The 26,791-nt window shown below is 39.8% G+C and overlaps 1 protein-coding gene across 6 annotated transcripts in view; it reads right to left on the bottom strand.

The window, feature by feature from the left end:
* Positions 1-26,791, bottom strand: part of ZNF143 (zinc finger protein 143) — a 56,806-nt gene that overhangs the window by 22,605 nt on the left and 7,410 nt on the right. The window contains exons 2-11 of one of the 6 annotated variants that reach the window (XM_032853447.1): positions 23,166-23,241; positions 18,144-18,262; positions 17,844-17,936; positions 16,918-17,001; positions 16,312-16,395; positions 14,722-14,918; positions 14,084-14,158; positions 5,018-5,137; positions 3,450-3,525; positions 2,606-2,731 (exon numbers count right to left, since the gene is read on the bottom strand). In XM_032853447.1, the coding sequence (XP_032709338.1) occupies positions 2,606-2,731; positions 3,450-3,525; positions 5,018-5,137; positions 14,084-14,158; positions 14,722-14,918; positions 16,312-16,395; positions 16,918-17,001; positions 17,844-17,936; positions 18,144-18,255 (967 nt within the window). In that variant the 5' untranslated portion in view covers positions 18,256-18,262; positions 23,166-23,241. Of the gene's footprint in view, positions 1-2,605; positions 2,732-3,449; positions 3,526-5,017; positions 5,138-14,083; positions 14,159-14,721; positions 14,919-16,311; positions 16,396-16,917; positions 17,002-17,843; positions 17,937-18,143; positions 18,263-19,018; positions 19,429-21,116; positions 21,135-23,165; positions 23,242-26,791 lie in introns of those variants that run through there. The other 5 variants (XM_032853449.1, XM_032853448.1, XM_032853446.1 and 2 more) reach the window with 5 other exon arrangements.

Raw genomic sequence — 26,791 nt, 5'->3', positions numbered from 1 at the left:
GGCTCAGTTGGTTAAGGGTCTGCCTTTGGCTCAGGTCATGATCCGAAGGTCCTGGGATCAAGCCCCACATCGGGCTCCTTGCTCAGCGGGGATCCTGCTTCTCCCTCTCCCTATGCCTGCTGCTCTCCCTGCTTGCATGAGCGCTCTTGCTCTTTCTCTCTCTTGCTCTTTCTCTGACAAATAAATAAATAAAATCATTTAAAAAATTTTTTTTAAAAGAGTAAGAATAATATTTGAACAATAAAAAATAAAAATAAATTTAAAAATCAATAAACTAGAAAAACAATATCTGAACCCTAGAATCCCCCAAAAGCTTATATCCTAACTCAATTTATAATATTTTGAAAAAAATTTTTGTTTCTCTAAAAATCTAGTGTCTAACATATAATACATATCAATATACTTGCTGAATATATTATTATGCTCATAATCTAAGCTTATGAAAAAGTCTATTCTGCCAATTATATTCCTTTTCTTCATACTTGCTTTATACAAACTCAGAACTTAAAGGGCCTTTAAACTGTTAGGCAGGAAGCAGTCTTTGGTTTTGATTCCCACGTGCCCTATTTAGAATAAGCTCAAATTAAGCAAACAACTTTTGTGGTTAAAAAAAATAATCTCTGTGTGTGTAGATAAACAAATATTTACCTATATATAAAAGTTGGTTATTTTTCTTTTGGCCAAGTGAAATTATGATTTACCTGCTGGTAAAAATCATTCCAAAATATTTCTACATCAAGTATGAAATCATTTAAAAAGGAGCAGGAACCTCTAATCCTTTCTTTAGAGAAAGTTCCCCCCCCACACCAATATGTTAACCTAAGGAAAATGGTCTATCTTGGGTAAGTCCCTTCTCTCTGGCTCTGGATGACCTTAACATTTTCCCAGCTCTGACATGCTGTGATAAGGAATCTAGCATTCCAGCAATTCCCATGGTGTTATATACACTACTCCTCTGACCCTGTAGCACCTTGCTTTGTTTTTGCTGAAATCATTTGTGTTTGTAATAGACATCCCTGAAGCCCGCTTACTCAATCCAGCATCTTACCAATGAAAATACTCACGATTTAAAAACTGATGCATGACTATATGGTTTGCTAAGTGAGTTCTATCAAAGGAATCACAATTCCAATGTTTTGACCAAATATTAATGGAACTAGATTATGTTTTTATGTAACTTTTATATAACAGGTTGGCATTATACAACAAATCCAAATAGAATTTGCAGGAATTTGGAAACACTTGCATCTGATAACAATGAATAAAAATAAGTACATGAATAAAATAGAAGCAGAGATCTATAGCTTTGTTCCTGAACACTGTAAAGCAAAGCGTATCTGAGATCATATATGAATTATAAGCTAAATTTTAATGACTAGCAAGTCCTCAATGGAAATTTGCTGAACTATTTTAGAATACTTAGAAGTATCTGGGGACAAAGTTATCAGACTATGTTTAAAACATCTGTGGTAAAATTTGAAACTAAATTATTAAGCTATAAATAAGCTTAATCAATAGTTTGTAACAGCATCTCTTATCAACAGTTTCTGAGATTCCTCCAGTTCTCATCCAAAGCAAATAATTACCTTTACAATTCTACAAATAATTAAGAACAAGAAAGAGAGGGGGAGGGGAGATAAAAACAAAGTACCCTTTAGGAAAAGGAGAGGAGGAAATTAAAGGGGGTGAGAGATGATCATAAGGAAGTAATAAGCCTTTCTTTCTGTAAGGCTGTAGGAGTTCATTTTCTTTAGCAGCAACTTAACGCAGGAGAAGCAATGCTGAATTGAGAAGGAACTGGGTGCCTTAGGTTCTAGTCTGAGCTGGGCTACTAAGTAGATGTGCAATCCTGGGTAAATAAGCCTATTGCTCAGATAATACCTACAAACTGTATCTATGACTATAGTCGATTGACTATGACTATAATACCTACAAACTGTATCTATGACTATTGTTCATCCTTTTGGGACATGGACCCCTTTGAGAATCTAACAAAATTATGGGCCTTCATCCTGGAAAGATGTAAACAGCAAGGAGTTTAAGAGAAACCCTTGAAGCTAACTCTGAAATTTCCAGAGACTCCTTCCCCAAGTCCCCTCCCTGCAGATTAAGAATTCCTGGCCTCAGGGCACCTGGGCGCCTGCCTTTGGCTGGGGTCATGATCCCGGAGTCCTGCAGTGGGCCCCTGGCATCCAGCTTCCTGCTTGGCAGGGGGTCTACTTATCCCTCTTCCACTCCCCCGGCTTATGTTCCATCTCTCGCTGTCTCTTTGTCAAATAAATAAATACTATCTATAAAAAAAATTTTTTTTTTAAGAATTCCTGGCCTCAGGGTACCTGGGTGGCTCAGTCAGTTAAGCTTCTGACTTCAGTTTGGGTCCTGATCTTGGGGTCCTGGGATTAAGCCCCACATCGGGCTCTGCACTCATAGGGGAGTCTGCTTAGTTTGCTTGTCCCTCACTCTCTCCCTCTGCCCCTCCCCGCAGCTCATGGGTACACATGTTCTCTCTCTCACATACATGAATTAAAAAAAAAAAAAAAAAATTCCTGGCCTTAAATCAATCAGTCAAATCCTGGCCTACATATGGTATTTGTTCTATCAGTACCTGTATGAGTTCTGATATGTTTCTGTAGATCTCCTGAAGTTTTGAAAGACTTAGTACAATTATCTTCTGAACACCGATATGGCTTTTCTCCTGTATGAGTTCTGACATGACTTTTTAATCCATAACCTTTAAGAAAAATATAAAAGAAATTTCATTATTTGAGATCCCTCTAAGCAAGCCAACTGAGATTAAACAGTTGAAAAATATGATATAATACTGGCAAACACAACAGAGCAGCTATCAACAATGGACAAGAATATGACAGCTAAGGGTCATCATGCTAGAAATTCCATAGTTTCAACTCTGTCTAGAAGAGGTTATATGTGTTTCTTGTTTTTAAGTGCCCCAATCTTATTAGATGTTCACAACTCCTACCCCAAAAGCTTGAGGTGGAATTGAGACATTAAATGAGGAACAGGGTGGAAGTCAGGAGGCCTGGTCCCAGTGCTGGCCCTGCTGGATGTCTCCCCAGGCAGGCCCCAACCCCTGCTAAGTCCCAGGTGCCCACGGTTCCCTCAGGTCTGCCCTAATGTTAAATTCTGTGTCTGCTTCTAATGCTTGGCCTTTATTTTTCTGCAAAAAGAAAGGAGAGTGTGGAGTGAAATACCACAGTAGGCAGAGATAGGCCTGAGGAGAAAAATGGAAGCAGAAAGAGAAAGAGAGAAAATAGAGCAAGCAGGACAGGAGAAAGTTAAGGGAGAGACCGAAACCCTGGTTACTGAGCATCTACTAATTCAGACAAAGGCAAGCGGTCAATTCCTGCTCCTGGCCAGTCCCTGCCCCTGGCCAGTCCCTGCTTGCCCCCTAAGTCGAACTATGAAATGAAGAAAATTAATGTTTTTACCTGTTGCAAATGCCTTCCCACAGCCTAGATGCTCACACTGATAAGGCCGGTCTCCCGTGTGTGATCGCTCATGGACCTGTCATTAAAATGCAGGCATGAGTCTATTTTCTTCAGGCATCCCTCAGGTAGATGGTTTCAAGAGAGACCTATTTATTTTTTCCCCCCATTGAATTACAGTTGACCTTTGAACCACACAGGGGTTAGGGGTGCTGACCCCTGCCTCTATGCAGTCGAAAATCTGTGTATAACTTCCTGACCCCCCAAAAATGTAAACTACTAATAGCCTACTGATGAACAGAACCCTTACCAAGAGCATAAAGCATAATGAAAGTTTATCACGTTATCACATTATTTCCCATACTATATTCTTTCAATACAGGAAGCCACAGAAAAGAAAATGTTATTAAAATACATTTACAGTACTATACCGTATTTGAAAAAATTCACATGTAAGAGGACTGCGCAGTTCAAACCTGTGTTGTTCGAGGCTGAACTGCAGTTTGTTGTTTGTGTTGTTTTTTTTTTTTAAACAAAAGACAGCTTTTCTCAAAAACTATGGCCCACCAATTCTCAATACAGACCTAAATGCTGTATGTTAAGAAGTACTCATTTTAATTACAGAACAGGAGTACTGGAGGTGGTCAGAGGTGTCTGTATGGAACACAGACATGGTGAGAGCTAGGAGCAGACCGTAGGGAAAGGCTACACAACGTAAGGTTAAGAGCGTGGAGGTTGCTGCGAGAGGGGCCTTGCCCTGAGGCAAGGCTTCACCATGGACTAGTGGGATGGCCATGGCAGGTGCCTTCTCTAAGCCTCAACTCCTCTCTGTAAAGCCAAGACATAACTGTATCTACTGTAGAGGGCTGCTGTGGCAAATGAAGAATCACAACAGTGGCCAACATTTACTGAATCTCTACCACGCCATTTTTTTCACTATTTTACGTACATAAAATCTACTTATTTATTTCTCAGAACCGCTCTGTGAGGGAGGTGATTTACCATAAGGAAAATGAGGCCCTAAGACACCAAGTAACATGTCAAGGTTACACACCAATGAGTAATGGGGACTGCTATCCTAAACAGGCTAAGTGACCGCCTCCTGACACACTGTAAGTTATTCAGTGAATGTTAGCTACTGAGTCGTGGTATGTTGTGTGTAGCTACCATCAAAACATGTGGCCCATATATTTGAAAGACAGGGCACATTAACAGCAACTTCTGCTAGATTTCAGCAAATCACTGTTAACAGAATTACACCACCAGCTCTCCTAAACTTAACGTAAATTTCATATCTGACAAAAATATATTCAAATACACAGAGTATCTACCATGTGCCAGGTAGAATGACAGACATTAGGGAGACAGAAAGGAACAGCTCAAGCTCTCGGACAGCTGACAGTTTCTAAAATCTGCATAGGGTTTTGCATGGCCTGTTCAAGTGTGAGCGTGTGTCTTTATCCTGGTAAGTGAGGGAAAATAACGGCATTTTAATGCTATCAATATAACGTGCTGGCATTTAATGTCCTCAGTATTGTCATACCTAGATAGAGCATTTCCTTTAAACATACCTTAAGGTGATGAGCTGTTGTATATAATTTCCCACATCCATCATATTCACAGCGAAATGCCTTCTCTCCACTCTGCTGGGATTTAGCAGTTACTCTTGTCGCATGTCCTTGTAAGACAATCTAGATGAAACCAAAAAGTACGGTTTATTCATACAGAAATAAGGTAGATGAAATTACTGTTTGCAGAATAAAAAAGATAAAAAACTGTAATGTGGGTTTCCAGATTCAGATTATTATTTTACAAAGATTCTGTCATGTTGAACCAGTTAGGTTATTTCTGTTCCAGAGCTGAAGTCAGCAGCTGGGGAAGAAGTCAAAAGATGAGCTCCACGAGGGGACAGAGCTAGAGCTCACAGATCTATTCCCATTCTAGAGAATTCTATCCAGGAAGCATCACCATTGTATGCAAGTATTCCATGATAGGCTCAAGGAATATATATATATATATATATATATATATATAGGACATCTGTTCTAAAAACAACGTAAAGAGCATTTTCAACTTCAAAAGCCTTTCAAAGCACTGAAAAAAGAGGGGTTTATGTTGCTGTTACTGTCACCTGCAGGAGACAGTACAGTGCATCTGATCCTAGGTCTGTACTTATATTCAGGAGATTTTTCTGGGACTCAACATCACAAGACTTCAAACAATTTTCCTGATTTCAGAAGTTTTTAAAGATGACCACCTATTTTAGAAATTAAGATACCATAAAAATGGAAGAACAACTTTCTACTCTGTGGGCCCTGGGCTGACAGAGCTGTAGGTTAGGGCACCTTGTTTCACAGTGAAATTTAAAGGCTGAAAATGAGGAGTGAGGCAAGCAGTCCAGACAGAAGAAGAGTATGACCAAAAATATGGAAGTGTGCCTGGAAGAACTGGAAACTTAGTATGAGAGGATTATGTCTATATGGCAGTGAGTAACATGAAAAAGAAAGGGAAGCTGAAGATCACATTTGGGAAGAGCTTTAGAAGCCATTCTTCTTTCTTTCTTCCTTTCTTTTTAAGATTTTATTTATTCATTTTGTCAGAGAGGGAGAGCACAAGCAGGGAGAGCGGCAGGCAGAGGGAGAAGCAGGCTCCCCGCTGATCAAGAAGCCCAATGTGTGACTTGATCACAGGACTGTGGAATCATGGCTTGAGCCAAAGGCAGACACCCAACAGACTGAGCCACCCAGGTTTCCCTAGAAGCCATTCTGAAGAGTAAACCTAGATAATGAATGCAAAGGCAGGTATTAACATTTTTTTTAAGTTTATTTATTTATTTAACCAAGCCCTACACCCAATGTGGGGGCTTGAACTCACAACTCCAAGATCAAGAGTCGCATGCTCTTCTGGGGACCCAACATTTTTAAAGTAAGGGACTGACCAAGATCAGTTCTGTGTTTTATAAAGAGAACTCTGGTAATGGCGTGCAACAGTGAAAGACAAAAGACGCAAGGAAACTAAAGTCTGTGTAATCATGAATATGCAGGGAAGAAGTGGTGAAAACCAGCCTAGGACAATGACCACGGAATAGAAAGCAATAGATGATTCTGCAGATATTTTAAGGATGAAGGTGGACAGAGTCCAAATTTCAAAAGCTAAATGAAGAGGCAGGGCTGTATTGGTTATTTCAGTATAGGACAGACATAGTCTTTGTCGAAAGAAAAGCCTGATGTATTATCGTAAGGGAAATGTCTCAAGGGCAATAGAGAAGCTAATACCAGTGAAATGCTAATCAGCTTCTAAAACCATCTACAGAAAATGACTTCATTACTATCTTGCTTAATGTATGTTCTGGGAATTAAGAGAGAACCTCAGCTCTGCCATAAATTCACTGTGTGACCTTCTGCAAGTCAGTAGGGCTTGCTTGTCTGTATAAAGAACACATTGTCTTAAATCAGTGATTTTTTTTTCTTTTTTAAACTTTTTTTAAGGAGTTAAATTCCTTTGCTAGATGAGATCTTACACAGCATTCTACTGTGCAAAACAGATGAAAGCATTCCTGCCTCTGCTGGCCCAGGCAGGTATGGGTGGCTCAAAGCTCTGCTAGTCCCGGAGGGACGGCAAAGAAACCCTAGGACCAGCCCCCACCGAAAAATCAGAGTTTGAAAACCACCACAGGTAGGAGAAGATAATGCTAATTCCTTTCTAGCTTTAACATTCCAGGGTTCTGAGGAGGTGCAAATCCCACTGGTTAAATAAAGGGCGGAGCCTAAGACTGAATTCCAAAGTGACTTCAATACTAAAGAGGTTCACTGCCCTTCCCTGAGGGGGTGCACTTATGTGCTGCGCAGTGGGGGGTGCTTTGCCTGTGTGCTGCCTTGCTGGTCCTCCAATGAATTAACTATTTCCTATGATTTACAAATAAGAAAAATGAGGCTCAGGGTAGTTAAGTAATGTCACTTGCCCAAGGTCAAAGGCTGGGAAGTAGGACTTGAAGCAGATGAGCTCCAGAGTTCACGCTAGCGAGCCACCGGGCTTCAGGCTGCAGCAGCTCAGCGGTAACTGAGTGGCAGAGCTTCTGTGGCGGCAGTGACTGAGCTGACAGGGCTGTGGAAAACTGGTGCTTTTACTGCCTAGCTCAGTACTTGAAATTCCGTTTACTGTAAAGGTCTGATATACACAGAAGATAGGACTTTTGTTATCTGACTTATGTAAACCTGTATATGTTAGGATGTCAATAATTTATACGCTTGGGAAAGGAGAAAATTCAAGCAACCTGAAGAATTTTCAGAAGTATGCTCTCTTTCAAGAGAGGAATTAATCGAAGAAGTATGGCAACAGAGGGACCTTTAGGGAACATGGGACACATCAGAATTGCCAGGAAGATTTAAAAAAACAAAGGGGTGCCTGGCTGACTCAGTCGGTAGAGCATGTGACTCTTGATCTCAGGGTCATGAGTTTGAGTCCCACACTGGGTGTAGAGCCTACTTAAAGAAACAAACAAAAATCCTCCACAGCCATTCTAACAATGGTTATTATTGGGTAGCGGTCCTTCACTTTTTATTTTTATCTCTCTGTACCACTTGGATTTTTTTTTTTTTTTTTTTTTTTTTTTTGACTTAGAGAGATACAGTGAGAGAGGGAACACAAGCAGGGGAAGTCGGAGAGGGAGAAGCAGGCTCCCCGCAGAGCAGGGAGCCCAACGAGGGCTTGATCCCTGGACCTTGGGATCATGACCTGAGCGGAAGGCAGACGCCCAACTGACTAAGCCACCTAGGCGCTCCCCATTTGGATTTTTTTAAAGGGTACAATGAGATAAGGTTTTTTTTTAATCTAACTTTTTTTACTTGAGTATAGTTGACACACAACGTTGTATTAGCTATGGGTATAGAGCATAGTGGTTCAATGTCTCTATGTGACATGCCACCCTTACAACAATGTAGCTACCGCCTGTCATCATGCAACACTGACTAGTTTCCCTGTGCTGCGCTTTTTATTCCCTCAATGTACTCGTTCCATAATTGGAAGCCTGTATCTCCCTCTCCCCTTCACCCATTTTGCCCATCCCCCCACACCCCTTCTCTTCTGGCACCTATCGTTTTGTTCTCTGCATTTAGAGGTCTGATTCTGTTTTGTTAATTTATTTGTCTGGTTTTTTAGATTCCACACATAAATGAAACCATACGGTATTTGTCTTTCTCCTACTTATTTCATTTGGCATACCCTCTAGGTCCATCCAAGCTGTCACCAATGCAAGATCTCATTTTTTTCATTTTATGCTGCAAAATATTCCATTTTATATATACCATAATTTCTTTTATTCATCAGTCAATAGACACTTGGGCTGCTTCCATATCTTCACTATTGTATGTAATGCTGTAATAAAGATAGGAGTGCATATATCTTTTTGAATTAGTATTTTCAGGTCCTCTGCCCACTTTAATCCAATTATTTGTTTTTTTGGTGTTGAATTAAGTTTTTTTAATATATAACATGGATATTAACCCCTTATTGAATATATCATTTGCAAATATCTTCTCCCATTCAGTAGGCTGTTTTGTTTTATTGATGGTTTCCTTTACTGTGCAAAAGCTTTTTATATTAACAGTCCCAATAGTTAATTTTTGCTTTTGCTTCCCTTGCCGTAGGAGATCTGGCTGCAAAAAATGTTGCCATAGCCAATGTCAAGAGAAATTACTGCCTTTGTTCTTCTTTAAGAGTTTTATGGATTCAGGTCTCACATTTAGGTCTTTTTTTTTTTTTTAAGATTTTATTTATTTATTTGACAGAGAGAGAGAAAGAGATCACAAGTAGGCAGAGAGGCAGGCAGAGACAGAGAAGGAAGCAGGCTCCCTGCTGAGCAGAGAACTTGATACAGGGCTGGATCCCAGGACCCTGAGATCATGACCTAAGCCAAAGGCAGAGACTTAACCCACCGAGCCATCCAGGCGCCCCTCACATTTCGGGCTTTAATCCATTTTGAGTTTATTTTTGTATATGGTATAAGAAAGTGGTCCAGCCATAGCAGTCAGACAAGCAAAGAAATAAAAGTCATCTATATTAGGAAGAAAGAAGTTAAACTGTTACTACTTGCAGATGACATACTATATATAGAAAACCCTGAAGATTCCACCAAAAAAAAAACTATTAGAATGAATTAATTCAGTAAAGTAGCAGGATATAAAATTAAAACACAGAAATTAGTTATATTTCTATACTCTAATAATAAAACAGCAAAAAGAGAAGTTAAGAAAACCGGTACATTCCCATTGTACCAAGAATAACGTACCTAGGAATAAACTTAACCAAGGAGATGAAGACCTGTACTCTGAAAATTATAAAACACTGATGAGAGAAATGGAAGATAAGACAACAAATGGATTTTCTAATAGTAAACATGCTGATCTTAAAAAAAAAAAAAAAAAAGTATGCAGTAGCTATCTACATAGTAAGATAATTGGTCATTTTGGTTTTTTCCAATGTACTTCTTTGAAATAATTAAAAAGAAAAACTACTAAATGTATTTTTTGAAAAAATCCTGGGTTCTATCTCAGACCTACTGATCAAATCTCTGGAAAATGATCTTAGTCCTGGTTTTTTGTTTTTGGGTTTTTTTTTAAGATTTATTTATTTATTTTAACAAAAGAGGGAAAGTGTGAGTGGGTCGTTGGGGCAGAGGGAGGGGAAGCAGACTCCCCACTGAGTGTGGAGCCCAACTCGGGGCTCAATCCCATGACCCTCAGATCATGACCCGAGCCAAAACCAAGAGATGGAGGCTTAACCGACAGAGCCACGTGCCCCAGTCAGGGGTTATTTTTAAAAGTTCTGTAACTCAATCTCATGTTTGCCCCTGATTAATAACCACTGATCAAATACCTTCCTTTTAGAGATGAAAAGAGGCTTAGAAAAGCAAGGTTTGTTTACTCGAGATCACATAGCTAGATAAAGTACAGAAAATACGCATGGAATAGGATCTACACTAAAACTGCCTATATATACAGGCAGGTTTGGGGGTAATCACCCAACCCATGTTCTGGGAGATCTGCCACACCAGCCACAGAGCCTGATAACCAGAACAGATGGTGTATATAAGGCTGACCAGTAACCTATGCCTTACACGGCTCAACTTAAAAATCAAGCTAAGTCCATGAACTTTCCTTCCCTGGAATATGACCTAAGAAATAAAGGAAAATCTTGAGTTAGTTGTGGGTGTAAACCTGAGAAAGCATGGCTGTGATGAGCCATATGCAAATACAATGAAAACAGGACACTTATCTGCAAAGAAAGCAGAGATGCCATGGAAGAGGGGAGGAGGAAGAAAAAGGAGTGAGATCAACCTCTAGTCCTGACTTCTTTGCAATTCTGGTTCCTGTGAAGCCTGGCTATCCATCAGTTCATGCTCTTGGCTTCTTAGAAGCTCTGCTGTATCCTTACAATATCTCTTTTTTCCTAAGCTGGCTTCACTGGTTTTCTGTACTTTCTATTAGATTAAAAGTAATATCTGATTAAATCAGATCTGATCTGATTAAATATCTATCTGATTAAAAGTACGAAGCCAAAGCACTTTGATCTCCAATATTTACAATTAGTTTCAAATGAAGTTAAAATAAACTAATGGCTACCATGAAAAAAAGCCTTAGTATTCTAGTATTCTTAGTATTCATATTGTAAAGCATGAACAATGTCATATAATACTTATATAGTTAAAAATAATGTTCTCATGTGTTACCTAAAGTGTCAACCAAATGAAAATCTCATTTGGTTTTCATAACCTCATGAGATGGGTAAGGCAAGTTATTCTCATTTGCCGGATGAGAAAACTCAGATCCAGAGAAGTCAAGTGATTTGCTCAGTCATACAGCTACTACATGGCAGAGTAGAAACTACATGGACTTTTTATTACACAGGTGTGCTACTTTAATACCATGCTGTTTTCTACTTAACTAAGGGTGGTACAGCATGAGGGCAATGACAGCAGTCAGAGTCTCCCCCAAATACCTACCCCATTAGCCTTACAGTTCCCACAAATGAACACTTGGGTATTCTTAAATCGAGTACTTTAGATCACGGTTTTCAAAAATTCGGCACTACTGGTATTTTGAACAGGATAATTCTTTGTTGTGGGGGCTGTCCCATGCCTTGCAGGACATCTACCTACTACATGCCAGTAATATTCCCCCAATTTTGACAACCAAAATTGTCTCCAGACATTGCTAACTGTCTTCTGGGGGTGGGGGGGTGGGGAGGAATTCTGCCCACCTCCATGAGCACAGCTGCTTTAGATCCTCTAGGTATTTCTTGTCTTATGAAATCTGGTTTCATGCAAGAGCAACTCAGCAGCACAATTAGTATGTTTATGTCATAGATGAAAAGAAAGAGTTCTAAACTGTAAGCATCAGAATGAAAAAAAAATCTACAGCTTTGAAACAAGACTACTTAGAAAAAATCTACTGTATTAGCTACAGATCTCTTTATTTAAAGTTTAGCCAGGCATGGAGTTAAAAGTTCTTAAGCATTCTGGCAGAAGTAGGAGTACCAAGAGGAGGTGTTGCTTATTTGCAGTGGTTCTTTTGCGATATTTGACCTTTTAATACTATGTACTGGACTCTCAACGTCAACTATGGTACTAAACTGTAAGAAAGGATGGAGAATTCATGAACTTCTGGTCCAGCATTAATGAAGAGAAATAGGAGTCACAGGTGCAAGCCATGTATATAGTTAAAAATGTTCTAGGGGCACCGGCACAGCTAAGTCGGTTAAGCTCTGACTTTCAATCTCAGCTCAGGTCTTGATCTCAGGGTTGTGAGTTCAAGCCCGGTGTTGGGCTCCACACTGGGCCTAGAGTCTAATTCTAAAAAATATGTTCTACTAATGATGAATTATATGTTGACTAACTGAAAAAAAAAAATATATATATATATATTCTAGTAACCACATTTAAAATGTAAAAAGAAACAGTAACCAAGCGCCCCTGTAATAGACAGAGAAACTTTTATGGTAACAGTATAATGTTATACAGTCCAGTGGTAAATTCACTCCATTTTTGAAGACCCATTCTATGTTAGTTTATTACAAGTGTAGCTACAACTGTCTCTCTTTAAAAATATTCCATTATTTTAAAACTTAATTGTTAGTCACTAATAAGGGACAAACTCCAAGGCACTGACCTACCTCTCTTGAATATATTCATACCCCATTTGCATTTTAGTAGAACTTGACTCGGTGGATTTGACATACTGCAGTACAAAAAATATTTCTCATTTTATGACTTCAAAGACTTGAAAATTTCACCAAGAATCACACAGTATCAAAGCTGATGGGCTTGGTGAGTTGCCAACTACTGCCCCTTCATGATACCACTTGAGAAAAGAAACAGAAATGCTGGCTCTTTACCAATGTTCAGAAGTATCACATTTCTGGGGGTGCTTGGGTGGCTCAGTTGGTTAAGTGTCTGCCTTTGGCTCGGGTCATGATCCTGGGGTCCTGGGATCGAGCCCACATCGGTCTCCCTGCTCTCCGGGAAGCCTGTTTCTCCCTCTCCCACTCACCCAGCTTGTGTTCCCTCTCTCGCCCTGTCTCTCTCTGACAAATAAATAAATAAAATAAAATAAAAGAAGTATCACATTTCTACCAGTGGTTTCAGTGATTCCTGTCATTTAATCATTTACTATTATTATAAATGTAAAATCTTCTCCGTAACTTCTAATAGTATCACTCCGTGGTAAGTGGTGATACTAACGTTCAAGTTAAAATTGTGGCCCAGAAGGAATCACTTTAGAACAGGAGTTAAGTATGACAAAACTGTCAAAGAATGTGAACAACTGCCACGAGGGAACAATCGGCAAACTGTTAGAGGTAGCTGCTGAGAAAATAAGGTGCAGCATTAAAGCAAGAATATTCTACAATGATTATATAACTCCCAAACACCTACCAAACTCCCCACACAAACAGGTAATTCAAAGCAGAATCCTGAATTATGCCAGTTTGGGATTTTTGACTTGTATATCTCCCAGAAAGCATCTGCGACTACTTCGCACTTAGTATAAAACTTTTAGAGACATTGCTGCTGTGGGCTGTTGTTTGGGTAATGGATGCCCAATGACTGGACCCAGGGTGAGCATCTGAATTAAGGATAGCCAACCCGTGGCCATGTGCAGCCCGGGAAGCAGTCTGGTACAAAAAGCAGAAAGGCTTTGCCCAGTAGGAACAAGGATGATTAGCAAGGCTGGACCTTCTCTATGGAGGTTGAAAAGGAAAGTATATGGGGAACCAGGTGGAAGCAAAAGAAACAAAAAGACACAACGAGCAAAGCAGGGAGGGTGAGTTAGTCACAGTAATGGTGGTGCCTCAGAGGAAGGATCCATAACCTGCCATGCCTGCCTCCAAAACTGCCTCAGATTCCAGAACATGAACTTCATTGGGATTTCTGGGGTACTTCTATTTCTTTAGTGTCACTGTGGATCCATAATAAATCCTGAGACCGGAGGTAGTTCGAGAAAGCTACTGCCCAATATGTACACTCTTTCCCTGTGAAATCTTCCTATAGAGGTAGTGAGTTCTCTACTTTCGCTTTCACTCACAGAAGGGCCTTCAAATGCTAAGGGAAAGAAATTCTTCTGTAAAAAAGTAGCTCTACATACCTGCATTTTTTTCTCTTGTTCGTTTTCTCCAATCATCCCAGTACCTGTTACACTTTCACTGCCATCAATGGACACCTAGAAAAATAAAATAAAGCTTTGAAAAGTTTCAACTTTTGACATTTCTTTGGGTGATAAGTACACAGGGATTCATTATCATTTATTTTTGTGTGTGTTTGAAATTTTCTACTATAAAGAGTGGGGAAAAGAAACCTTTCTAAATTGTATGAAAGATATATGTTCTGTGCAAGGAAAAAAACCCAGTACTTTTGATGTAAAACTTAAAACTGAGACTTTCCTTCACTTTTTCCAATCTCTAATTTCTGCTTCTTAATTCATAAGCTGTTCCATCTATACTTTATTATTTATTTTACGGCACTCATCCTTGAATATATCTTTCTGTAACTTATCAGTCCCCATTTCTTTTCTATAAGCTCTTATTCCATTCCTGTTATCTGTACTTAACTATTTTTTCCTATACTTCACTTCTTTTAAGATAAATGCTGATCTCCTTAAGGCTGTCTGATTTTGACTTTGAATTGCTAGTTTCTTCTTCGATAAATTGACTTTTTTTTGTTTTATTTTAATGAAAAGTAAAGAAGCTATATCTGGAATGTTCTTGACATTGTAAAATGCTGTACCTTTGCTGCATACTGTTCCAGAGCACTGATGGTGTCGGGGTCAATCGTGGCATCTCCAGTGTGCAGACCTGCCACCGTCCCATCAGCCTGAATTGCCAAGATGGTGTCAGACTGCGGGACCTGCACGGCATGGTGGATGTACGCAGTGGTGCCATCTTCCAGCTGCACTGCCTGTAAGGCGCTCTGGTCATAACTGTCTGGGGGAGAGGAAGAGAAGGGCATGAAATTATAGGTAGTCTGACAGAGTTACAGATTTAAAGGAAGAAGGGAAGGAACTTTGGCTGAGTAGGTCCATGTGCCTCACATGTGTGCTCTCCTTCAAATCCTCACAACAATTCTGTGAGGTGGGTGTATGTACCACCCTCATTCAGGAAAAGGGAAACTGAGTTCTGGGGGAAGTCAAGTCACTTTTCTTAGGAACCAGAAAATGGAAAAAACTAACAATTAACAGTCAAAATCAGTATGTGGAGGAACCAGGATCTAAACTCATTCCAGGATGACTCCAAAGTCCATGGGCTTTTTTTCTCTTCTAAATAAGCATATATAGAGCTTTGTGAAATCATAAATCTAGACAATCACAATGAACCTGTGATTAAGTCCCCCTGCCAAAGAAAAAAATTCAGAGTTTACGTCTTTTTAACTTTAAATTACTTATAAATTTAAGTATTCCAAATTTTAAAAAATTTCCCCATTTGGTTTCACAACTAAAGTCTTTCTAAAACATGTAATGTCATTCTATAATATATTCTATAAGGTAATAATAGCTCACATTTTTCAAGCCTTTACTAGGTGACAAATACTGTGCTTTACATATGTTTGCACATTTTGTCCTCAAAACTACCCTATGATGTGGATACTCACTGTAACACTCATTTTACCTGAAGCACAGTTAAGTAATTTGAACAAGGTCACACAGCTAAAAGACAGCAGGCCCAGATTTGAACCCAGACAGTCTGGCTTCAGAGCTATGCTCATTACTCCTATGCATTCCACCTCAAACCCCTGGGCCTTAATAAGTTAATAAGCGTTAACATTTTTGCCACATTGCTTCAAATAAATTTAAAATTTTTATTTCGTCTTAAAGACCAACATAATAAGCCAAGGATCTTGCTTAAAAATTATATTCGAGGGGTGCCCAGATGGCTCGGTCAGTTGAGCGTCTGCCTTTGGCTCGGATCATGATCTCAGGGTCCTGGGATTAAGCCCCACATTGGGCTCCCTGCTCAGCAGGGAGCCTGCTTCCTCCTTTCCCCCGCAGCTCATACTCTCTCTCTCAAATAAATAAAATCTTAAAAAATATATATTTAAGAGGGAAAAAAATCAATAATTTAAATTTCAAATGTTTAATTTTATATTCAAATAGTAGCCTCTACTCGAAGTCTATCAGAGACCAGGGGTTTGCCCTTTCAACCTGTTACTGGGCAGCTCAAACGATCACAAAGTTTTTCCTTAGACTGTGCCTAAATCTGCCATCTTGTATTTCAGAGAACAAGTACAAATCTTCTTTTACATGACAGCATTTCAGCAAATACAGGCAGGTCTTACTTTTCTCACACTCCTCCCTTATTCCTATTTCCAAAGTTAGTTTACCTTTGGAGGTATGGTGAATAAACGCTGTTGTTCCATCTTCTAGTTGCACTGCTTGACCATCCTCTAAACGCAAACTGTCCCCTGCTCAAGAACAATGATTACATTTAGATCCCACGTTTCCTAACGACCGGGTAACTCAGCGATAAGAGTCAATAAACCATTAAACACATTATAAAAACCTACACGTGCTTTAGGAGTCCTTGAACACTACAGTATTTTCAGTAAAGCTACTCTAAGTAAGTGTTAGTAAAAAAAAAAAAAGCAGAATACTTGTTTTAGGAATATCTACTAGTGAGTAAGGAGAGTTGAAAAAAGAGGGGGATAAAAGAAAATGAGAGACATGCGGGAGTGAGCTCAAGTGATAGAAATATTCACGTAGGACTATTGTCCATTTATCTCCAGAGTGCAGTCCAGTAATTTCTTTTCTATGATTTTTAAGACAAAGTCTCAATGAAGTCCAAATGGTCTTTAGATCCTCTCTTTGCCACCTACTGATCTCCCCTTTCAAAAGGAGGACTAGAGACCTGAACCAAGTTTACACCAAGGTAGCTGGAGGCAGCAAATACCGAAGGATGCGAATCAGGAGCGTAAGTATCAAATACTTACTACTTTTAGGTATGGGTACATGTTGCACGTAGGCAGCAGAACCATCCTCCAGCTGAATGACCTGGCCGTCTATGAGTTTTCCATCTGGAACAAAAGATTTAAACCAATAAATTAGCCCAAGCAAACATTTTAAACTTTATACAATTTCAAAATGGTATCAACTATAAAAACATACACTACTTAAGATCATGTTCATCTTGATTCTTCCCTCAATGTTCTGAGGCAATTCAAAAACACATCCAGTGATCCTACAGAAAGCAGAAAATCCTCCCTCAGCCATTCTTCCTCCCCTCCAATTTTCAATTAATTAAGTTCAAGAGGAAGAGTGGCTCATCACGGCAAGCTATGGGAGCTGAATCTCTTTACCTTTCAGAGTCACTTAGGAACAGTGACCCTGACTGCAGGGAAGCTGAAACTGAGAAGACTGACAGATTCATCAGTGTATCTGAGGCCAGATGTCCTTCTCACTCCTATGTGCTATTCGTCCCTCAACTATGTATACATGCGTTCAGTAGGTTCCCATAAAAACAAGGAGTTGGGAGGACTGAGCTATTTCTTGGCAAAAGTAAACGCCGATTTACAGATAATGTTATATAAGCAAAACCAAACGTTTATACTTCCATGCATATTTTGTAAAGACATTACATGATAACTTGGAAGTAAAAAAGCAAGAGGGGTCTTACTAGAAAGTGGTTGGGGACAACCCCCCATTAATTTTGACACCCCAGAGTATATTCCAAATGTCTCACAGGTTGTCCCCAAATTATCAAAACAAATTTAAGTGAACCTGAAACTACTGAAAATTAACATATGCAATACAGAGGCTTAATGATGGGCCAGGAAGGGGGGCGGGTAGTTGCTAGGCACTCCACTCTGAGATTACGAATTGCAGGTATTAACCAATAGGCTGTGTATGTGGCACGTACCTTTAGAATTATGTTGTATATAAGCGGTGGAACCATCTGCAAGTGTTACCGCTTGCAAGCTTACACCTTCCATATTCTCTAAATTGTCACCATCTATTATAAAAAAAAAGTTATTTTCTTTAGCTAACTGTCATACGTACATGCTGTCTAAATTTTTTAAATGAAAATCAGGCATAAGGCAGATTGCTTAAGACTCAAATGGGATTTCTTCTAGCATTTACAAAAAATATTTCCCTGCCCTCCTGTACCCAGTGTCCACGGCAGGGGAATCCCATGATCCCCTCAAAAGAAACTGCTCACCTGCCACCGTTACTGCCTCTGTCAGGCACAGGGTAACGTGTTGAGCCTCCATTCCTCCTCCAGGAAACTCTGTCATTCCCTGAGAATCTCGATTTATTTGGGCTAACAACATTTTCTACCTTGAGGAAAAATACAGGCACTTGAGAACAAAGAACAATGCAAATAAAACAAAAATGACAAAGAATATTTAGGAACCACAGAAATGTGCTACAGAAATAAACAGTGTTTGGGGCGCCTGGGTGGCTCAGTGGGTTAAAGCCTCTGCCTTCGGCTCAGGTCATGGTCCCGGGGTCCTGGGATCGAGCCCCGCATTGGGCTCTCTGCTCAGCAGGGAGCCTGCTTCCCCCCTCTCTCTCTGCCTGCCTCTCTGCCTACTTGTGATCTCTGTCAGATAAATAAATAAAATCTTAAAAAAAAAAAAAAAAAGAAAGAAATAAACAGTGTTTGAAATAAGCTGAAATTTCACTTAATATGCAGGGTAAGAGTATCCATCCACAGTCCAAAGCACACTTTTCATAATCCATCAGAAAGCTATTGAGCACACTGACAACTCTGGCCTATCGGTTTTGTCCCATGTCTCGTTTTCACAACTTCGGGTTTAACATAAGATTCCCACTTATTCCCACAATCCTGTTGCCTCGATCTGCAGAGAGCTGCCCTGCTTCTGGCCACTTCTCACTTCGCTATCACTGCCCTAATTCAAGCCACTGCCACCTCTTGCCCACATGACTGCCATACTACAGCATCCTAACGGGTCTCCCTGCTGGCCCTGTGACCTCCCCACGGTCTCTTATCAACACAACAGTCACTGTGCCCTTTAGAAAGGAAAAGTTAGATCATGTCCCTCTGCTGCTCAAAACCTTCTGATAACTTACCAGAGTAAAGCCAAAAGTCTTCACCCTGGCCGATGAGCCCGATGGTCTTGCCCCTCACTTCCTACTGCTTTCCGTCTCATTCATTTCATTTCAGCCACACTGGTGTCCCTCCTTTTGCTCAAACACACAGGGTGATGTTGCCTCGCGACCTTTACATTTCATGTTCCTTCTGCCCAAAACATGCTTTACAGTCTCTTCACTGTTATTCCCTCATTTTCTTCAAGTCTTTGTTTACTGTTGTCACCCCAATGAGAGCTTCCTTGTTCACATTTCAAGCTGCACCTCCCAACCATGATATACCTTAGCCCTCCTCCCTCCTTTATATTTCTACATAGCACTTAATATTTGACATATGACATATATTTAGTTGGTTTCTTTTTGTTTGTTTGTTTTAGAGGGAGAAGGGGAGGGGGTGAAGAGAGGCAGAGGGAGAAGAGAGAGAATCTTAAGCAGGCTCCACACCTAGTGCAGAGGCCAATATGGGGCTCAATCTCATGACTCTAAGATCATAACCCGAGCCAAAATCAAGAGTCAATGCTTAACTGACTGAGCCACCCAGGTACCCCTATTTAGTTCCTTTCTTATCTATTTTACCCTCACAAGAACACACTGGGATTTTTATCTGCTTGCTCACCGCTGACTCACACATAACAGACATACAACAGGTGCTAAATAAATGGATGAATGGCTCTTTTACCAGTCACCATCACAACCTCCTTCCTCTCTTTTCCTATTTCCAGGTCCCATTATTATCTCTGTGGGCCTTGAGTTGCTTCAAACAGGAGATGGGATAACTTAGCGGCCTTGTGCCAAGGGATTGGACCAGAGGATCTCCTGAGGACTTTCCAGGTCTAAAGATCTGATTTTAGTGTCAATATTTAAAACAATGTTCAGAAAGTAATAATTTGCAATTATATTTATGATTACTTGAAGATTTTGTTTTAGAAACCCTTTGGATTAAAGCCAGAAACGGTAGTTTAGGCTCACAGAAAAGAAGCTCCACTGTGATGAAAGTCAATCAAGGACTGACTTTTTCACGGAATCCTGAAAGATTCACACCCACAACTGTTCACGGAGCAGTCTGAAACCTCAACACTTCCTTGCTGCCTTTAAGGGCTAACAGAGAAGTCTCAAAGTAATACTAGTATTCTGCAGTGAAGACGCCTGATGAGAATAGGATTGGGAGAGGTTAATTTTCAAAGAAGTTCTCTCACTCTGTAATGCAAATAAATTAAGATAAGAAAATGGAAAGGAAACACCTATAAAGATGTAGTAAGTAAGCACTGTGATTTCTGGAGTATTCTAGGAGATGAATTTTTTAAAAGGCAGATTACAAGATAATTTGGGTCATGATATTAAGAAATGTCCAAGGTTTATCATTTTCATTCAGTTACCTACAATCTCCAAATAACTACAATATATATCAATAGGTAACTAACACATCTGCAATAAATAAAAGTTCTCCTTTGCCTGAAAGCTGGTCAACTGTTAAATTTCTTTAGAAGGCTTCAGCACCTACAGTTTCGACCTAATGGGGGAAAAAAAGCTACATTAACTGAAGGAAGAAGAGACAACTGTTTTCTGGACACAAACTGGTGGCAAATACATGAAGGAGTGATGGGAGAAAGGGCTTAGAGGAGTTCAAATGGCACAACTACCAGAGATAATAAGTGATGGCAGGTATACAGCGCATTTTCTTTTTAAAAAGAAAGGACTAGGATACAAAGGCCTTTGTTAGAAAAAGATCACATGGGGGGGAAATAGGACAGTGAAGAAAAGGCATAAATGGGCCACAGACCCAACACTGCTGTTGCTCACATCCTATCCATCATGTCTTCTTGATCATTTCTGTCACTGACATTTTTGGGATGTGTGGAAATGAACATGTGAGATATATACAATATCTTAGAAAGGGCCACCTTATGAAATGTAGTCAATCTCATGTGCTTTAATAATGAATCGTGAGCCAAAATCAGACACAGAAGAGGCTATCCTGAAGCACCACAGGAAACTCCAAGAAGACACAGTATGTAATAAACAAACTTCCTGCCTTTCTGGAAGGTAATAATGCAGGTCAGCCTAAGAAAAACAAACATACCATTGGGTGCCTGGGTGGTTCAGTTGGTTAAGCATCTGCCCTCCGCTTGGGTCATGATCCCAGGGTCCTGGGTTGGAGCCCCACATCAGGCTCCCTGTCAACAGGCAGTCTGCTTCTCCCTCTTCCTCTGCCCTTCCCCCTGCTTGTGCTCTCTAGTAAATAAAATCTTAAAAAAAAAAAAAAAAGACAAATACTGCATGATTCCACTAATATGAAGTATCTAAAGTAGTCAAACTCTTAGAAAGTAGAATGGTGGTTGCCAGGGACTAGGGGATGGGGAAAAAGGGACTTGTTCCTCCCAAGAGATGCATTTTTGCAAGATGAAAACCTTCTAGAGGTCTGAGGCACAACACTGTGTATAAACACTACTGTATTGTACTTAAAAATGGTTAAAATGTAAATTTTATGTTCTGCTTTTTTACCATAATTTTTTAAAAAAGAACTAGGTGGCTCAGTTAAGTGTCCTGGGATGGAGCTCTGAGTTTAAAAAAAAACAACAACAAAAAACAAAATAAGGGCGCCTGGGTGGCTCAGTGGGTTAAGCCTCTGCCTTCGGCTCGGGTCATGATCCCAGGGTCCTGGGATCGAGCCCCGCGTCGGGCTCTCTACTCCGCGGGGAGCCTGCCTCCCCTTCTCTCTCTGCCTGCTTCTCTGCCTACTTGTGATCTCTGTCAAATAAATAAATAAAATCTTAAAAAAAAAATAAATAAAAATGACTTTACTGATGTATAATCCACATACCACAATATTCACCCATTTAAGGTATACAATTCAATGGCTTTAGTATATTCAAAGTTGTGCAAACACCACAACCTATATTCAGAATATCTTTTTTTTAAGATTTTATTTATTTATTTGACAGAGATCTGAGAGAGAGAGAGAGAGAGAGAGAGAGGAAGAAGCAGGCTCTCCACTGAGCAGAGAGCCCAACGTGGGACTTGATCCCAGGACCCTGAGATCATGACCTGAGCTGAAGGCAGAGGCTTAACCACTGAGCCACCCAGGCACCCCTATTCAGAATATTTTCATCACTTTCAAAAAGAAAACCTCATTCCCACCCTACCCCCTAAAGTTCTAGGCAATCAATCACTAAGCTACTTTCTATCTCTACAGATCTTCTTCTGGATATTTCACATCAATAGAATTCCACAGTATGGGATCTTTTGTGACTGGCTTCTTTCACTTATAATGTCTTCAAGGTTCCTCCACGTTGTAGCATAGATCAGTATTTCATTCTTTTATTGCTGAATAATGGTCCATTATGTGAATGTACATTTTATTTATCCAATCATTTGAATTGTTTGTATCTAGATATTTGAGCCATTTTACACTGTTTGGCCATCATGAATAATGCTACAAACACTGGTGTACAAGTTTTTATGTAGACATAGGTTTCACATCTCTTGGGGATATGTATGTAAGTAATTGCTGGGTCATATGGTAACTCTATGCTTAAATTTTGAGGAACTGTCAAACTTTTCCAAAGCAGTTGCACCATATTACATTCCCACTAGCAATGTATCAGCTTCCAATTTCTCAATTTCTCATCTTAGCGAACAGTTTATCAGTCTTTGATTATACCATTCTTGTGTGTATGAAGTTGTATTTCATTATGGTTTTGATTTACAATTCCCTTATGGCTAATAATGTTGGCCATATTTTCATATGCTTAATGACCTTTGGTATATCTTCTCTGGAGAAATAGCTACTCAGATCCTATGTCTATTTTTGCCTGTTTTTTAAGTTTTTAAATTTTTTTTTTTTTTAATTTTAAGTAGGCTCCAAGCCCAATGTGGAGCTTGAATGCAAGACCGCAAGATGAAGAGTGCATGTTCTACCAATTGAGCCAACCAGGTGCCCCTGCTTTCTCTATTTTTTAAAATGGGTTGTCTTTTTATCGTGGAATTGTAAGAGTTCTTTATATATTTTGGATATTAATCCTTTATCAGATGGAGGATTTGCAAATATTTTCTCCCATTCTGTGGGTTGTCCTCCTATTCAGCCTCAAGGAATACGGTTTCAACAAGGGATAAAATAAAAGATGCTCACCTTGAAGAATCTTCAGATTTTTAGTTTTGATACTTAAACTCTTGGTATACTTCATTTTCCAAACCACCAATTCAGTCTGAGAAATGGACACTATTTTCAAATTCAGTGCATATTATGGAAGATTTATCTTTATTAGCAGTTAGGGTCCTTTTTTCAAACTAAATATTATCTCGAACCCAAATATAAGAAACAGCTAAAAGTAGCAATTTATTATAAATGCATTTTTTAAAAAAGATTTTATTTATTTATTTGACAGAAAGAGACACAGCAAGAGAGGAAACCCAAGCAGGGGAAACGGGAGAGAGAGAAGCAGGCTTCTCGATGAGCAGGGAGCCCTACACAGAGCTCGATCCCAGAACCCTGAGATCATGACCTGAGCCAAAGGCAGACACTTAATGACTGAGCCACCCAGGCACCCCCATAAATGTATTTTTTAAAAAAGACTATTTAATTAGACAGAGAGGGAGAGAGCACGAGCCAGAGGAGAGGCAGAGGAAGAAGCTGACACCCACTGAACCGAGAGCCTGACAGGGGTCTGGATCCAGAAAGCCCGCAATCATGACTGGAGCTAAAGGCAGACTCTTAACAGACTGAGCCACCCAGGCACCCCATAAATGCATTTTTAAGTGCAACCCTTTGACTTTACTCAATCAGTGAGAATTAGACTGCTTAAATTGAAAATTCAAATCAAGGTAATATATGCCAAGAGCAGGTTTATGCACCCAGTATACTGAATAACCAAAAGAAACAAAAAGACAATCATAATTTACACAAGATTAGTTCAGAGGATAACCAGGTTTTTAAAATTCTCATAGTATGCTTCAGTTAAATAGATCAGCATTAAAGAACAGTATAATTTTGGGGGGGGCGCCTGGATGGCTCAGTGGGTTAAAGCCTCTGCCTTTGGCTCATGTCATGATCCCAGGGTCCTGGGATCCAGCCCTGCATCGGGCTCTCTGCTCAACGGGGGCCGCTTCCTCCTCTCTCTCTCTGCCTGCCTCTCTGCCTACTTGTGATCTCTGTTGAATAAATAAATAAAATCGTAAAAAAAAAAAAAAAGTATAATTTTTACTATATATGCATTCTGTAGGTTAAAAAAAAAATCTTCACCATATATGACTTTCATACAGTTAATGTTTCAAGTTGAATCACCAGTTGTAAAAGACTGAAGGCAGGAGTACCTGGGTGGTTAAGTGGTTAGGCATCTGCCTTCAGCTGGGGTCATGATTCCAGGGTCCTGGGATCAGAGTCCCACATCTGACTCCTTGCTCAGCAGGGAGGCTGCTTCTCCCCTTGCCTGCAGCTCCCCCTGCTTGTGCTCTCTCTCTTTAATAAATAAATAAAATCTTTTTTAAAAAGAATTTTAAAAAGATTTTATTTATTTATCTGACAGAGAGAGCAAGAACACAAGCAGGAGGAAAAGGGAGAGGGAGAAGCAGGCCTCCCGCTGAGCAGGGAGCCCGGTGGCTGGCGGCGGGGGTGGGGGGGCTGTGTGTCAGTCTCAGAACCCTGAGATCATGACCTGAGCCCAAAGCAGATGCTTAACGACTGAGCCACCCAGGCAGCCTCAAAAATAAAATCTTAAAAAAAAAAGCCAACATAAGGAAACTACAATTAGTTCTCACAAAATAATTATGTACGTATTTCAATCTCTTGTTTAAAAGTAGTTTAAAGCCAAAGCAGCAACCATCACTACAACCTTATGTTAAAAAAGTAGAAATATAAGTAGAGGGGCACCTAGGTGGCTCAGTGGGTGAAGGCCTCTACCTTCGGCTCGGGTCATGGTCTCGGGATCCTGGGATCGAGCCCCGCATCGGGCTCTCTGCTCGCCAGGGAGCCTGCTTCCTCCTCTCTCTCTCTCGGCCTGCCTCTCTGCCTGCCTCTCTGCCTACTTGTGATCTCTGTCTGTCAAATAAATAAATAAAATCTTTAAAAAAAAAAAAAAGAAAGAAATATAAGTAGATTTTGGAAGAAGGGATTGCTTTTTCTTTTTTTTTTTTAAGATTTTGTTTTACAGAGAGAGAAACAGCGTGTATGCACACAAGCACGGGGAGGGAGAGGGACCAAAAGGCTCTGTGCTGAGCACGGAGCCCAACATGGGGCTGGATCTCAAGGCCCTGAGATCATGACCCTGAGAACATGATGTGAGCTGAAACCAAGAGTCAGTTCCTCACTGACTGAGCCACCCAGGTGCCCGTAAACCCGCTCTTAAATTCACAACAGAGCAACTGCCAACTTCATGACTTTTATACTTCAAAACCTTTCTTTTCCACCTCCTCACACATTAACTATTGCAATAACATCTTTACCACTCTCTTTGCTCCAATCTCATCCTTCCAGTTAATAAGATTGCCAACTGTCTTATATTGTTTTCGTACACCATTAAAATTTTCATCGCATACAAAAAAAAAATTATTTCATCGCATACAACACTGTAATATAAATGTGAAAGTTAAAAAGAATCATTTCCAATAGCTTAAACAAATCAAATCTTCATTTTTCCTGGTTTTCTACTCTTCTTCCTATTGTATGCATACGTAATTTTCACAGCATTGTAATTATAGTATACATAATGTTTTGTATTCAGTTCTTTTCATTTCTATAGTGTTCCAAGTTTCCAAATAATCTTCACAATGATTACTTTTAATTCACATTTAACAAACTAATTTACCTCTCAAGACATTTAGCATTTTTCTTATTACATGGCAGGTACATGTCACTTTCTCATAAAAAGCATTCTTTTAATTGACATGTTTATAAATAAAGACAGGTTTTTTTTGGGCTAGGGGTATGAAGTAGATTACATCCTTAAATTCCCAGGTTTAAGATTACTGGATCAAAAAATATGAGCATTTTTATGACTATTACAATTTGCTGCCATTACTTTTTTATTTTTTCCATTACTTTTTAAAAAGTGGTACACTGGGGGCGCCTGGGTGTCTCAGTGAGTTAAGCCTCTGCCTTAGGCTCAGGTCATGATCTCAGGGTCCTGGGATCGAGCCCCACATCTGGCTCTCTGCTCAGCAGGGAGCCTGCTTTCCCACCTTCCCCCCCCCCGCCCCCGCTTGCCTCTCTGCCAACTTGTGATCTCTGTCAAATAAATAAATAAAATCTTTTAAAAAATAAATAAATAAAAATAAAAGTGGTACAGTGACTGCACTGTCACCAGTAACATAATTACACCAGTAACATAATTACTATGCTCATTTTACCACATCTTTACTGGCCCTGGCTATTATACTAGAAGCTCTAAGAACAGATGGATGATTACTCAAAAAGACTAAAGGGAAGCATGAAAATGATATATACTTTAAATATTTTAAATATTTGGACATATTCATCAATTTGACAGGTCAAGGCCCTTTCTCTGAGAATTGGATGTGTAGATCTATTCAACATCAACTTTTTTACAAAAATCACTAGCATGATGCATTCTAGTTTGGGTTCTTTATTTTTTTTAAAGGGTTTTGTTTTGTTTTTAGATTTTATTTATTTTAGAGAGTGAGAGAAAGAGCAAGGAGAGGGGTAAAGGGAGAGGGAGAAGCAGACAGACTTCCCGCCGAGCGGGGATCGAGAAGTGGGGCTCGATCCCAGGATCCTGGGATTATGACAAGAGCTGAAGGCAG

The sequence above is a fragment of the Lontra canadensis genome, unplaced genomic scaffold (genome assembly GCF_010015895.1).
Source record: "Lontra canadensis isolate GAN:19392208 unplaced genomic scaffold, GSC_riverotter_1.0 scaffold7, whole genome shotgun sequence".
Classification (NCBI taxonomy): Eukaryota; Metazoa; Chordata; class Mammalia; order Carnivora; family Mustelidae; genus Lontra; species Lontra canadensis.
This window is presented reverse-complemented; position numbering and strand designations above follow the sequence as displayed.